At 37.6% G+C, this 14,932-nt stretch overlaps 1 protein-coding gene across 5 annotated transcripts in view; it reads right to left on the bottom strand.

Moving 5' to 3' along the window:
* Positions 1–14,932, bottom strand: part of phldb1a (pleckstrin homology-like domain, family B, member 1a) — an 83,234-nt gene that overhangs the window by 38,383 nt on the left and 29,919 nt on the right. For all 5 annotated transcript variants that reach the window (XM_017701765.2, XM_017701769.2, XM_017701770.2 and 2 more), the window contains exons 4-5: positions 9,544–9,714; positions 2,411–2,536 (exon numbers count right to left, since the gene is read on the bottom strand). In XM_017701765.2, coding sequence (XP_017557254.1) covers positions 2,411–2,536; positions 9,544–9,714 — 297 coding nt within the window. The remainder of the gene's footprint in view (positions 1–2,410; positions 2,537–9,543; positions 9,715–14,932) is intronic.

The raw sequence follows: 14,932 nt of genomic DNA on the forward strand, positions 1-14,932 counted from the left end.
TTATTGTGCTTCGTGATGACTGAAAAGCTGCTAATAAACCCTGAGGTAATAAATCCAGGTGCACTTATATGCATATGTGTGGATATGTTACATAGTTAAAATGCATACTTTGCAATTTTTTTCAACCGCATTCACCTTTTAAGAGGACCACCTGGCTAGTGGCTTAAGCAAGTGAAAAAACATGCATTTATCAGGTGTGCCCAAACCTTAGACTGGCACTGTATCTCACTTTACTGGTATCATTAAACACTGTTTAAGTGCCTGCAAAATTGCACTGGCAGCACATGTACACTATGCTCAGTCACAAAAAAAAAGCTTAGGAAAATACAGGCAAAATCTCGCCATCTCCTCCACACATAGTCACTCCACCTCTTTTTTCCTGCCACAAAACACACACACATACACACAGGAGACGTGGGTGTGTCATGCAGGCTTCCCTCCCTCAGTACAAAGGTCGGTATGGACAGAGGAGAACAGAGCCTGAATTACAGCATGACTCACACTCCTCACACTGTGCCACTCTCCACCACACTCCACACAACTCCCTACACTCACTGCCTCATTCGTGGCCCATAAACTCTTCAAGTTATTGAGCAAGTTATTTTCTTAGATAAAGTCTTGACAAATAATCCTTCTACAATCCACTGTACACTCTACAGTAGGGTCTGACTAAGATTTGGCAGATAAAATCAGCCGATATTAAGGTTCCATTTATTTAACTCTACAATCAACTATGTTACACTTTTCTATGAAATAGTTTCACAGCTATGAACAGTATAAAACAGATAATACTTGAATTTAGTCCTTGTATGTGTTTCACTCTGTGCTTTACTCCTCTGTTAAGAACATGTCAACTTCTAAGAGTTGATTTTGTATGCTAACCCCTGCTCTCATTGGCTGTCTCAGTAAAGGCGATAGGTGTAGTTACTGCGCCGTGCTAGAGCACTCAATAATGGCTGCAGCAGAGGACAATATAAAGAGCCTGCATGTTCGACTTGTTTACCTGTTTTAGCGCCTCTAAGATTATGATAAATTCTGCTAGCCTGATTAAAGAGATTTCAGTGTCTTAGCTTTAATTTATTTGTGGTTAATAATTGCATCTAATGGCTTTTTATTTTTTCTCATGAGAGAAAATTCAGCACATCCAACAAAAAAGACAGCATGGTGCTTATTTTACATCTAGAAAACACAGTAGCACAAAAATGCCACTTGCTGTTTGATTTTACTATAGATGCATGCATCATAACTAATCATTTGCAGAATTAAAGGGGATGAAACATTGAGTATGACACGGTTAAAGCACTGAAAAAGCTTTCTTAAGGTGATATAATGAATAATATTCAGGACTATAACGCTATTTGGAATAACATCCAAACATGCCGACAGGCACTATGGGAATGCTAGTTTAATGTTAGTAGAGTTTGTGTTATTGGTTAAATTTTTAAGTTATTGGGCTATTCATAAGTGGTTTGTTTTATTTGTTTTATACATTATGAGTTTCTCCTGTTTACTTTGAAAAATCATGTTGGATAGATGCCAACAGTAATCTTAAAAGTCAGCAAAGCACCATTTAACTAATACTACTTAAACTATTTCCTTTTTAATCATATAAAATATTATCATCATATATAACTGGTCATGTACATTTCAGCTCCTTAAAATCAGTGAAAAAAATTCTCAAAACGTTTTGAGAGAATTGTATTTGCTAGAGAGAACAGAACACAGGACGTTCTCTTAAAAATGTTTATTATGACAAATCTACTACACATGCATTAGTCAAACATAAGGCTAAAAATCTCATCACATGGCCCCACACAGACCATCCCCTTCGTCAGTAAACAAAGCAACAGATTTCTGAACTCTGACCCTGCACCTGCCAGGTCATGCCCTCAACAGTCTAAATATCTTTATCATGATGATGTCATTCTGACTCACACATCCAACAGGAAATTCACCCTGATGGGGTCAAAGAATCTGAAGGGGCTTTCCAGTGACTACACACACACATATAGACAAGTGCCTTAGGCCATTTAGCTTCTTATTCATTCTATTGGAGCTACTTGTCTCCTTACAAACTCACTTCCTGTGCAAAGCCGAACAATTAGTGGATAAAGCACTAAGTGCATCATTGCTGTGTTAAGTGATATCATCTAAGGCCAGGATTGTAACCATCATAGTGAGAATTAATAAATCAAATTTGTCAAATTTTGGGTATTTTTCAGTCATCTAAATGCAGCCTGTGAGCATAGCATAGCTATACATTTTACAGTAAGTTTAAGCTTACATCATCATACTGAAACATTAAACTGAATAATGAACATATTAAATAAAATCTGCCATCACAAAGAACTGTAAATAAATAGCTGCACTTAGAGCCAGTTGTGTAGTGAGTGCAGCTCAGAAGCTGTACCTGAATGGCCTTTGTAGGTGCTTGTGGGGCCGGGGTTTCCTCCTGGTATCATACTCTTCATCCTGAGAGCCTCCTCTGGGTGGTTGAAGCGGAAAAAGGTAGACTGACCAAAACAAAGCATACACCCTGTGAAAAAAGTGGAGAAAGGCAGAAGAATGAGAATGTTGAAACTCTTGGCAAACTCTGGTCCATGCAGCATGAAGTCCAGCATAGTTTGGTGATTTCATCGCTTCATCAGTTAATCACCATGTGTAGTTCATGTGTTAAAGCAGGGAAATAATAAGCAGGGTTTAGGTTTCAAATAAGTCTTAAGATTTGCAACTGAATAATAAACCTGAACAAGGCAAAGAACGTTAAAAAAAAGTTTGCATTCATCTTTAAATGGGGAACAACTCTGAGGGTAGGTAATGAAACAGTATGTTGTGCATTGCATGAGCTACATATGAAAGACTTTCATCATGGAACTGAGTTGGGTGGAATTAGATTGGTTCCGGCCACAACACACACAATGAAACGGCCTTTACTGAAAAACTGAGGCCACGTAAAGGTTAATGGGAAACCTTTTCCAACAGAGGAACAGTGTTTTGGAAACACAGCAGATGTTGCATTATCTGGATCGCATATGCGTATATGTGCCCGTCAAATTCTACAGTAACAGCTAATCCAAAAATAAGAACAAAGTCCACAGAGGCTCATATGAGAAGCTTTCACCAAGGGCAGCTCATAAGAGTAGGAAAAACACAGTCCATTTAGCAGTGTAAGTGATGACATTTGGTTCCAGAACTTGTTCTTTTATTGTATGGCTGAATTAATGTATATAATACATACAACCCCAATTCCAATGAAGTTGTGACATTGTGTAAAACATAAATAAAAACAGAAAATGATGATTTGATTATTTTCAATTGAATACACTGCAAAGACAAGATATTTAATGTTCAAATGGATAAACTTTATTGTTTTTTGCAAATATTCAGTCATTTTGAATTTGATGCCTGCAACATGTTCCAAAGAAGTTGGGACAGGGGCAACAAAAGACTGGGAAAGTTGAGGAATGCTCAAAAAACACCTGTTTGGAACATTCCACAGGTGAAGAGGTTAATTGGAAACAGGTGAGTGTTATGACTGGGTATAAAGGGAGCATCCCTGAAAGGCTCAGTCATTCACAAGCAAGGATGGGGCAAGGTTCACCACTTTGTGAAGAACTGCGTGAGCAAATAGCCCAACAATTTAAGAACGTTTCTCAACATGCCATTGCAAGAAATTTAGGGATTTCATCATCTACAGTCCATAATATCATCAAAAGATTCAGAGAATCTGGAGAAATCTCTGCAAGTAAGCGGCAAGGCAGAAAACAAACATTGAATGCCTGTGACCTTCGATCCCTCAGACGGCACTGCATTAATAGTAAAAGAGTGCGGGTACTAGACAGGCCTGCCTGGCCTGTCTCCCATTGAAAATGTGTGGCGCATTATGAAGCGCAAAATACGACCACGGAGACCCCGGACTGTTGAGCAACTGAAGTTGTACATCAAGCAAGAATGGGAAAGAATTCCACCTACAAAGCTTCAACAATTAGTGTCCTCAGTTCCCAAATGCTTATTGAGTGTTGTTAAAAGGAAAGGTGATGTAACACAGTGGTAAACATGCCCCTGTCCCAACTTCTTTGGAACGTGTTGCAGGCATCAAATTCAAAATGAGTGAATATTTGCAAAAAACAAAATTTATCCGTTTGAACATTAAATATCTTGTCTTTGTAGTGTATTCAATTGAATATAGGTTGAAATGGATTTGCAAATCATCGTGTTCTGTTTTTATTTATGTTTTACACAACGTCCCAACTTCATTGGAATTGGGGATGTATATATAATAAGTAAAACTGAATCTTAGCAAAAAAAATCTACAGAAGGTTTGGATTGTCAACACTTAAAAAGGTCCAATACACAATACATTAACCTCTCTATTCCCTCACCCACTTAGTATTCTGCCATTATGACGGTGCTGTGATTAAGGACCCAGATGAATCAATACTGCCTGCTCAAGAATTATGGCCTCCATTTCATAATGAATACTGGCCTGGGCTGGTTGGAAGACAGGAAGTACTGACTGAGACAAGAAGGACATACATCATGATGCTGGTTTAGATACCAGATATGAGCCTTATCATCTACATCAGCTCAAATGACTTCCATTTAACCCTGCAATAACTGAGTCATTCAGGATCAACAGATTGGTTTTGCGATCATAACAATGTAATTCATATTCAGGCCGTGTCCCGTCTTATCTCACAGGAAATTAATATTGATACTGCCTTTCTTTTGGATAAAAGGCTTTAAAACATGTATCCAGATTGTTTTATATTTATTCACGGCAGCAATAAAATGGCAAACAAATAATGCAGCCAAACTGATATCAATTGGGTATGTTTCATAAGTCGTAATTTGCCTGCAAGCTTAATACTTGTTACACAAGCACCATGAATTGGGTCATGTCTTTTAGAGCTTCTGTTTTCAGACGTACAGCAGAATGTCTACTTTTCTTCTTAGCAGACAACAAAACACACAAAAGAGTAGGGCAGCCTGAGGTAAGCCATTGTAAGTGTTCAGGGTTCAGAAAAAAAAACATGAAAAATAAAAATGTTCCAGCCATGCCTAATGCTCCATTAGGTCACGTACTGACTGAAAAAAGCTAACTGCTGGAAATTCAGGTTAAAGTGCGAATGTCAGCAGGTGTCTATGACTGCAGTACAGTAGATAAGAACCTTCAAATCAGCACGAAGCTCAAGTCAGACAATTCTTTTTTTATTATTATTATTTTCCGTTCCACCTTAAATTGAGCGGCGTTTGCATTCTGGAACGCGCACAGGCTCCAGAATGCAGCTAGTAACTGTTACACACTTTAAGGTGGAACGGAAAGTTAGTATATTAATATGATGTCAGCTTCGTCAAAACTTCATAGCACTTTTTTTTTACTGTACAGTTATTACTGTAGTCTATAATTCTGTTTGACATTCTCTTGTGAGGAGAGGTAACGTTTATATAAAATAATAAAGCAATGTGATAAACCCGAAAGCCTCTTAAATTAGTCCACTGTAACCATGGCTAACGAACATGAAAACAATTTAGTCAATACAGAACTACTGAACAAATTACTGTAACACATTATTGCCTTGTAAAAAAAACTTAAAAAAACAAGCTTACATTTCACACGCTAAACACAGAAAGATAGAAATCCTTACATTTATAGCCGTTCGCTTCCAGTCATTAGCGACAGAGATGCTAACTTTTATCCTCTCAGGAGAGAAACATCCAAACGCCTTTCTTCCGAGCAGCCTTTGCTCGTGTGCCGCTTTCTAGCGCCTTTTGTAATGGTAATGTCACTTACTGACTTTCTCTTTCACACAGAAGAGGCCAGATGTCCACCTGCCAAACTGTTAAGCAAACCACACACGAGCAAAGAGCATAAAGCCAACGGAAAACGTGAGACTGCAACGTTAACGTTACTCCAGCGTGGCCATGTGCTGCTCTGAGCCCGACATCACAACAGTTAGTTAACTAACATACCGGCATCCACTTCTCGGGGGAAAACCTGCTGCTCGCGCTTCTTTTTATCCTCCTCTCCAGACTTCAGTGATGTCGAGGCAGAGGGAACTTAAATAAAGCGGGTTTAAAAAAGAGCCAGGCACAGTAGTAGCACTGCAGAGGAGCAGAGAGTGGAGTGTGTGTGAGTGTGCGTGTGTGTGTGCGTGTGTGTGTGTGAGGGCGGTGCGTCGAGCAGCTGTTGCAGCAACACCGGCTGCTGTCTGAGCCATTAGGGATGATAATATTGTGGTGCGCGGCGGGAGAGCAGAGCAGCAGGCGGGGCTGTAATCTGCTGAATAACATTAACACCCCGCTTTATTGTGGAACTTACAGAGGAATTCTGTAGGGTTTTCTAATTTTCTGTGTAATTCAGCCGTTGAGATTTAAACTAAGTCATTCAGAGTGGTTTGATGTGACATGGTTCATTGTAGAGCAACTTACAGACCCAGATCTCCTTACAATGGTGGTGACAGGAACCAGGGCCTGTTATGTCTACAACACAAGACTAGCCATTTTGCATTCGACCCGAAATGACCAGCAGCCCAAGAAGGTTTCTTCCTAGACGAGTTCTTACATGTAGGTCAGTAAAACAGCAGTAAATCTTAAAGAAAAGATTATTTGTTCACTGTTTCACCTCATCTGTTGGAGCCCTGTTTGCAATGATCATCCTCTAGTCCTTCATCAGTGGTCACAAGATGCTGCCCACAAGTCTCTGTGGGGGTCCTCACAATTGAAGAACAAGGTGAAAGTAGGGAAACAAAATATGCAGAGAAACAGAAGGACTCCAGTCTGTAATTGAGGAACTGCAAAGTGCATCTGATAAAATAGGAGTTAACAAAACGTACAGCATAGAGTGTAGAAACTATGAGGGGGCTATTTGTGTAACATCAGGCAGCATTTTCATAACTATTTCATGTAATAGTTTCCTGTGGGATAACTTTTAGGGTCATTCAGCATTTCAGATTTCTGGTTCCTATCACTGCTGCTGTGAAATTCTCAGTAAGTTTCAGTAGTTTCCCATTTCAAAACACTCTGAATGACTTTATTTAAATCTAAATGAGTTCATTATGCAGGGGTTTCCTATTTAAAAGTATTAAAAAAAAGTAGATGCACTTTTTTGTTTGTTTGTCTTTTCAAACTACTAAAACAGAGAACAATAGTATATTTAGCCAGCCTTCACGTTAAATGCTGACAGCCTGTGTGTTGATGCTACAGAAGAAAAAGACTTAACATCTAAATTAAAAACATCTAAACCTAAATTTGTAATTACCAAACCTGTCAGAAAACAAAGCTAGAAAGTTGTAGAAGTTAGGTTAACTTGCTCCATGAAGCTAGTCAGCTTGTGGCCAACTAAAGGAACACATTTTAATGTCAATGTCAAAGGCAATTTGCTGAATTGTCCATCTATTTTTACCTTTTCCTCAGGAGGGCATGTCAAGGCTGAGCTGGTGAAAACCTTATTTTAATAATAGCTTGGTTTTAACAAAAAGTGCATTTGTTTTTGGCTCACTATATCATTTTCATTCATAAAAATTCTCCAGAACCCAAATCAAACCCTGGTTACAGTCATGCAGACTCTATAGAATAAAGAACATGAACTTGTGTGGGTTCTTTTTACTCTATTTTTCCTGTCGTGGCTGTTTGCTTTGTTGGAGCATCATGTTTTTGAATTGCATAAGATTTGTTTACCACCCTTTCACTATGTACAGCACTCTGTTGTATTTGAATGTCCACTGTACCTACATAAAGTCTATATACAGACCAGTGACATTCCAGACTGGGCAGCCTTAAATAGCCGTAGAATATAGCAAGGTCAATGTCTTTCAGGGGAAGTTCAAACACATATCCATACCATAGCTGTTCAGTGAGTCTGTAGTAAATATTTTGTTACATACACAGAAGCAGAGAATGATGTTCCATTAGTTTAACCCCGTACATGGCAGGGGCCACCAGCCATTCTATAACCTATGAATAGCTCATGCAGTTAGCACTGAAGTCCCTGTAGTTACTGAATAATAAGTGTTAGTGTGTAATTAGCCTGTGTTTTAATGGGGTTGAATGAATAAGAGGACACACTGAAGCTGAAAATGGCAGTGTTTTACTCAGATCAGAGCTGGCGTTGGAGTGGTGACATTTGGCCTAGCATTGTTTTCATCTGACTGAATCTATTGATTTACTGCCCTTTAGGTTTAGAAGTCCCTGTTCTATAAAAAGTCAGGTTCATACATCTTACCTGAAGTTAAAATATTAAGATTAAAACAGAATTTGGCTTTATTTAGATAAAAGGCACATTTGCATTCTTTGTATTGCTACATCTTGATTGTGATTATTAGTATGTCTTTTCCGTTATCCCTGTTTCCTTTTCTCTTGAGTGTCATCTGTTGCTGCCATTGAATATTATAATTATTTTAATGGATTGGCTGGTTAAATTAAAGGTTAAATAAAAGAATCTTAAGAGTTTTTAATGTAAGCTATATGAGAAAGGACTTTTGGCAAAAGAGTTATGAAATTCAATGTTTAAAAGAAGACTTTTAAAGCCCTGGGGATTGTTCTCTCTTAGTACACAAATAGAAAGTTTGCCCTATAAATGACATTCCAGTGTTCAATTAATGGCTCATGTATTTAGCCCATGTGACGTTTTACCCTCACCAATCACTTGTCGTGCCCACACAGCTTTAACTCCCTAACATTCCAAACTACATACTAGGGCTTATTATTGAGTAACTACAGGGACTTCATTGCAAACTGGATGACCTATTCTTAGGTTAAAGAAGTATATAATAAAATGTTGGGCCTGCTGGTGGCCATTTAAAGGGTTAACAAAACCACATCTCCAAATATCTCTTTTTATTCTAATCAGAGTTAGTGACCAAAAGCTAACCACAAAGTGAAAGCTAACCTAGTAAGCACATCAGAGCTCATCTGCCCCTTAATTTGTTCTTCCCACCAGCCTTAGCAGCAGTACATGTGAGTGCAGAGATAATAACTATGATGTAATAATTAACTTGTTCTAATTCAAAAAGCTTATTATTATTATATGCAATGGTATTATAAGCAATAGATAATACTAAAAAGACATGCTAACAATTACAATCAAAACATAGCCACGCAAATGTAAATGTGACTTTTATCCAAATAAAGCCACATTCTGTTTTAATCTTAATGATTAAGGAGCTTCTGAACCTTTCTGATATAATCTTAATGTCCTTAAAAGTTGCAACTTAAAAGCTGGGTGATATTTTTAGTGGGCCGTGGACACAGTGAGGTCTAAAATACCACCTGCAGCAGTGTTTAAGTAGTGTTTTATTCTATTTAGTTTTTTGGGGTTTTTTTAATATACATATGTGTAGTATGATACAAATATTTTAAATATTTTACCCAGTGTTCCCTGTGAGTGTTGCAGTGTAAACTAACAAAGAGGAGATTAGAGCATTGAAAACTGAATGTAAAAGGAACAGGAGCACCCTCTTATTCCTTCTGGAGCTCTGGAGGGACGACTTTCACACATTTTTATTGTTCTCAGGCCATTTAACATTAGAAGCATGTGTATACCTTGAGAGAGTTGTACAGGCTTGGGGACTGCAAAGCCGTCCATGGAGCAGGGGTTGCCGCAGGGGAAGAGCGTAATGGTCCCTGCCTGGTTCTCAATGTAGCAGTGCAGCGCAGCAACGCCTGGACCCTGGATATTAATGTCCGTGTTCCCATGACCCAGAGTGGTTTTCCCTGCAGTCACAAACAACAAATGGTACTTAGTCTTTGCTTATCACAAAATGAGGTAACATTATTTAACTAATAGTTTAACATTATATGCAATATATGCCTCCAAAACTTTCTCACTTACAACTACTTAGATATAAATATTATAAACCAGACACCAATGATATTTTCATATGTTTTATTTCATATTTAAGTACCATACCATATACCATATAAGAATTTTGGAAAAAAAAGCAATACGTTACTATACATGCTGCAATTATTGGGGGGTAACTGTTCACAGATATGACTATTCAATTTGATATGACACAGTGAAACACTTGATTTGATAGATATTTGACACATGCCACAAGAGTTAATGGCTAAATATATGTTAATATTTACATTTTCAATTTATTAGAGCATTCAACAAAAATATCTATTTATAATATCTGAAACAAAAGTTGTATTTTAGTGTCTCTAGCCACAAGCTATGTTGTCCCTAAGCTAACAAAATAGCTACAAGTTATTTTAGCCCCAAGATAACACAATAGCCACAAGCTAATATGTTAACCTTAAGCTAGCACACTAGCCACAAGTTAATGTTAGCTCCAAGCTAACACACTACCCATGAGCTAATACGTTAGCCCTAAGTAAATACTCTTGTTACTAAGCTAACATAGCCCCAAGCAAACTAAGCAATTATAATATTAAAATCTTTAAGTTAAAAGACCTGATACAAAGTGCCCTGGATATTAATTGCATTATGACTTTGTTCTTCATGCTTTCTTAGTCATTCTGGAGTCATCGACAGCTCTGTTGATCATTTCTTTATAGCTTCATAGCTTCCTATTTGAGAAGTTGCACAGGACAAGCATGTGAACGTAGAGTGACCAGACATCCCATTCCCCATTTTGGTGGCCTGTCCCTGGCTTGAGCTGTCCCCAAAAATGTTCCCGTCTGTGAATTCAAGACCCACCAGAAAGTTGTAAGAAAGTCCTGGCAGCAGAACAGGTGGTCAGACTTTGCGCGTTGTGCTTGTTTTGGCCAACAGAGGGGCCTGGCTGCAACTATCTACCACTTCTAATTACATCCACTACTTGCTCACCTAGTTTTAAAGAATACTGCTGTGTAAAACTAGATCAGAAGCTAGCAAGTGTCAAAAAAGTCCACAACATCACCACTAAATATCTTTTCAAGACAGGTGGTAACCCAGGGATTAAAAGCAGGGGTAGGATTACATAACTGGAATCGTACTGCCAGGTTAAATCTAATTTGTATAGATAAACAGTTTACTTATATGTAGGCTTCCATGCAAAGTACAAATAGTGCATCATTTTTTTAACTGCGTCACTTTTTAGCCGTCCATATGATATATGTTGACAGAAGCCATCTCTGTCTCTAAAGAACTGGAGCTAGCCCAGGGGTGTGATTAGGGTCTGGCTATTGAGCTACAGCCATGAGTCTCTTTTTACTGTCAGTATATTTAATATGACTGGGAATTATGGGCTCATACAACCACTGAATCTTCTGTGGTAAATGTATCCCTGCCTCATCCTTGCCTAAGCCACTGGACTTTTAAGACCCTTCCTACTTCGCGATTCTATAATCATCTAGCAACAAACCTCACAAAAGGGGAGAACAGGAAATATAAATCTTTCAAAGGACTATTTATTCCAATGCATGCTGACCATTTTCTTTGCTGAGTGTTCCATATTTTACCATAGCTTCACTTACCATGGTAGGCTATTGTATGGTTTTGTGACACAGTTTAAAAAGTCATTATAGCTTCTTACAGTACAATCAAAATACATGAAATTGCAGTTGTTCCCCCCCTTTTTACTTCATTGATAAGTAGGTATTTCAATTATATATTGACCAATATGAAAAACTGGAAATGTACAGATTTCATTTCAGTAACCGGATCACTTTATATTAACAACTGTTTTATACATTAACTTGCTACAAAATTGTTTTTATATTACTATATTGTTTTAGAACTTTAATTCCAAAAATCCTCTTGGAACAGTGACTTTAAACACTGAACAGTACTGTATGTGTAATACCGAGAAAGCTTCACTCCAACCTTTAGAAGGGTAATGTATGTCCTACAAAGTCATATGCAAAAGTTAGAGCATGCTGTTCAAATGACATATTTTATTGATTTTCCACAGAGAGCAGACATCTGTATATTTTAATGCACAATTTCTGTTTATTTGCGTAATTTAAAATATTGGAAATAAAAATGAAATCTTATGAAAAGGTATAAGACATACATACTGTCAGAGCAGGGGCGTCCCTCGCTATTTTTAAGAAACTCCTGAAGACAGAACTCTTCAGGGAGCACTTACTCTGATCGCCTCTTGCAAATCTAACCATTACCAACCTCATCTCCTTCTTGCCCTCCTTCCCTTCTCTACCCCGCTATTACCCTTTGGCCTCCTTTAAGGCCTGACTATGTTTGTCCTATGTACCACATTATTTGTAAGTCGCTTTGGATAAAAGCGTCTGCTAAATGTAATGTAATGTAATGTAATGTAACATATTATATGTAATGTTTTTCCTACACTATCAGAATCAGAATCAAGTTTTATTGGCCAGGTATGCAAGGAATTTGGTTTTGGTTATAGGAGCTCACAGTGCATAGTATCAGACAAATATTCACATATAGGGAATAAGATAAAATAAATACAAAATATAACAAAATAAAATAAAATAAAACCTGCATTCCTACCTCAATCACTCAGATAGACACACACACACACACACATTCATATCTGTAAACCTTACATTGTGCAAAGTATGAGTCTGAAGTTAAAGTGCTGAGTGCAGCAGCAGTTAAAGGGTGTATAGTGGCAGAGAAAGGGATCAATGAGGTCAGATAGGTGGGGTAATATGGCAGATGAGTAAAATGCTATATCAACAAATAAATGGAAATTATTCATTAAAATATGCAGAAAAAAATGAAGTTTGTTGTCTGTAGAGAATGTGTTAACTTATATTCACTTAGACAATCAGTATTCGTATGACTGCTTTGACTTGGCAGACAGAGCCGCTCCCCTCCTCTGTCTGACTCTCCTTCATGCCTACCATGTCTCTGTCTAGCTGGCTAGACCGACAGATGTGCATAAAGGATAAGTAACTGAAGTTCATTGTGCTGGAGACTGGGGCGTCGACGTAGGCATTAAGGCATTGTGTACACATTTGTTTGCATGCATGTGCTGCATTTGACATGGAATAAGGTTTTAATTCACTTCCTCTTAGCCCTTTATTGTGAGCCCATGCTTCACTTCAACAGTCTAATCACAGAACTTATATATTAGTTTCATAGTACACACACACACACACACACACACACACATCTTCTAAGCCGCTTTTCCTTTGGGGGGGGGTTCATAGTATTTACGAAATCATTCTTATAACCCATTTATAAATGATTAATACATTTTAAGATCAATAACTGAAAAATAAGCCAGCAGTTTAAGAGATGAAAATATATATGTTTGTTCTTTTAACAAAACAAAAACAAAAAACACACAAGCATAGAGTGTGTATGAGAGCAACAGGAGATGGTCAAGGGTCTGGTCATGGGCCTATAAATTTCCCTTCTGCTCTAAAGAGGTGTATTAAATCACCCACAGACCGAAAGGAACTACACAAACATACTTGAATTGCTCAGTTACTAAAGCACATACTGAAACACATGTTTGCATGAAAATGTATGTAAAAATGCAAATTTCCAACACCCTATCCCCTAAATTTCCATGTGAAAAAATAGTTACATTTTATTTTTCAAAGTCTTTCTTTTAAAAGGAAGTGAAAATATTGTCATAAGTTTAATATAAAGATAAATAAATATAAATGTTAATAAATTAAATATAAATAAAAAGAGACTGTATTCCTGTCCCTACTGGCCACATGGTAAGCAGTTAGATTCATTGTTTTAAAGTAAATGTGCTCAAATCAGTGTGTAACTTCAAGAATTGTCACTACTGAAAACACATATTTTCTGCAATTAAGTAAACTTTTTTATGAAAAACATCCATTTTGATCACATATTTATGAATATTAATTGTATGTGTGTGCAAATATTCAAAGCAGTGCTTGCTAGTCACATACTAAAACTTGCTAAAATTGTCACGACCGAAACAGTCGTTACTGTAATTGGTAAAGTTTCAGTAGTATTATGATTGTTTTGGTAGTATTAAAATGGAATGTTCAAAGATTTGTTTTAAAACGATAAACATAATTAATGTGCAGGGTTACTGAAAACAAAAGAAAATTATTTCCAAGTTAATAGTCTGAAATGGGTTTGTATTCCATTAATCTTTGTCAGGTTAGTTAAATCTGATGTATGTCACAAAACTAATGTATCCATCATGCGCCCTCCTGTCATGAACCGAGCATGAAACAAAGGTGTGGGAATGTGCTCAGTGTGCTTTTAAACACAGACGTAATAAGGCTGTGAAGTTTAGATATATGGCACAATCATGAGCAGTTCCACTTGTGTTATTTGATCTGCTGGTTAAAACTTCTAGATCTTTACAAACTCACATAAGTGGATGCACACACACACACATATACACAGACACAGACACACACAAGTCGCTTCTCCCTCAGGGTCGCGGGGGGTGCTGGAGCCGATCCCAGCTGTCATCGGGCAGAAGGCAGGGTACACCCTGGCCAGGTCGCAAGTCCATCGCAGGGCAGACATTCACTGACACACTCACATCTAGGGTCAATTGACCATGTCCAATTGGCCTTACTGCATGTCTTTGGATTGTGGGAGGAAACCAGAATAACTGGAGGAAACCCACGGAGACACGGGGACAACATGAAAACTCCACACAGAAAGGACCCTGGTTGCACGGCTGGGGAATATAAGTAAACGTTGAAATAATCTTTTGCAAAGATATTAAAGCAGGAACAAGGCCACAACATGGAAGAGTTTATTAATTTGGAAGGACATTCCCAGAAGGTAGAGCAGAAATATTTAATGTTGTTATGATTTTTTTAAAAATAATATCTTCTTTTCTTGAGATTTTGACTGATTATGTTGAAAATAATGTCTTGTTTTCTAGAGATTTTGACAGAATATGTCAAAATAATATCTTATTTGCAATAGGACACTTCCACAATGTTATGAAGAGTAAATATAGCACTAATCTTACTACTCCACTACATCACTAAACATTCTCAAGTGCAAGCATCATAGCTGACTAATGCTTGATAGCTAACACATTTT

This window comes from Pygocentrus nattereri, chromosome 23 (genome assembly GCF_015220715.1).
Source record: "Pygocentrus nattereri isolate fPygNat1 chromosome 23, fPygNat1.pri, whole genome shotgun sequence".
Lineage (NCBI taxonomy): Eukaryota > Metazoa > Chordata > Actinopteri > Characiformes > Serrasalmidae > Pygocentrus > Pygocentrus nattereri.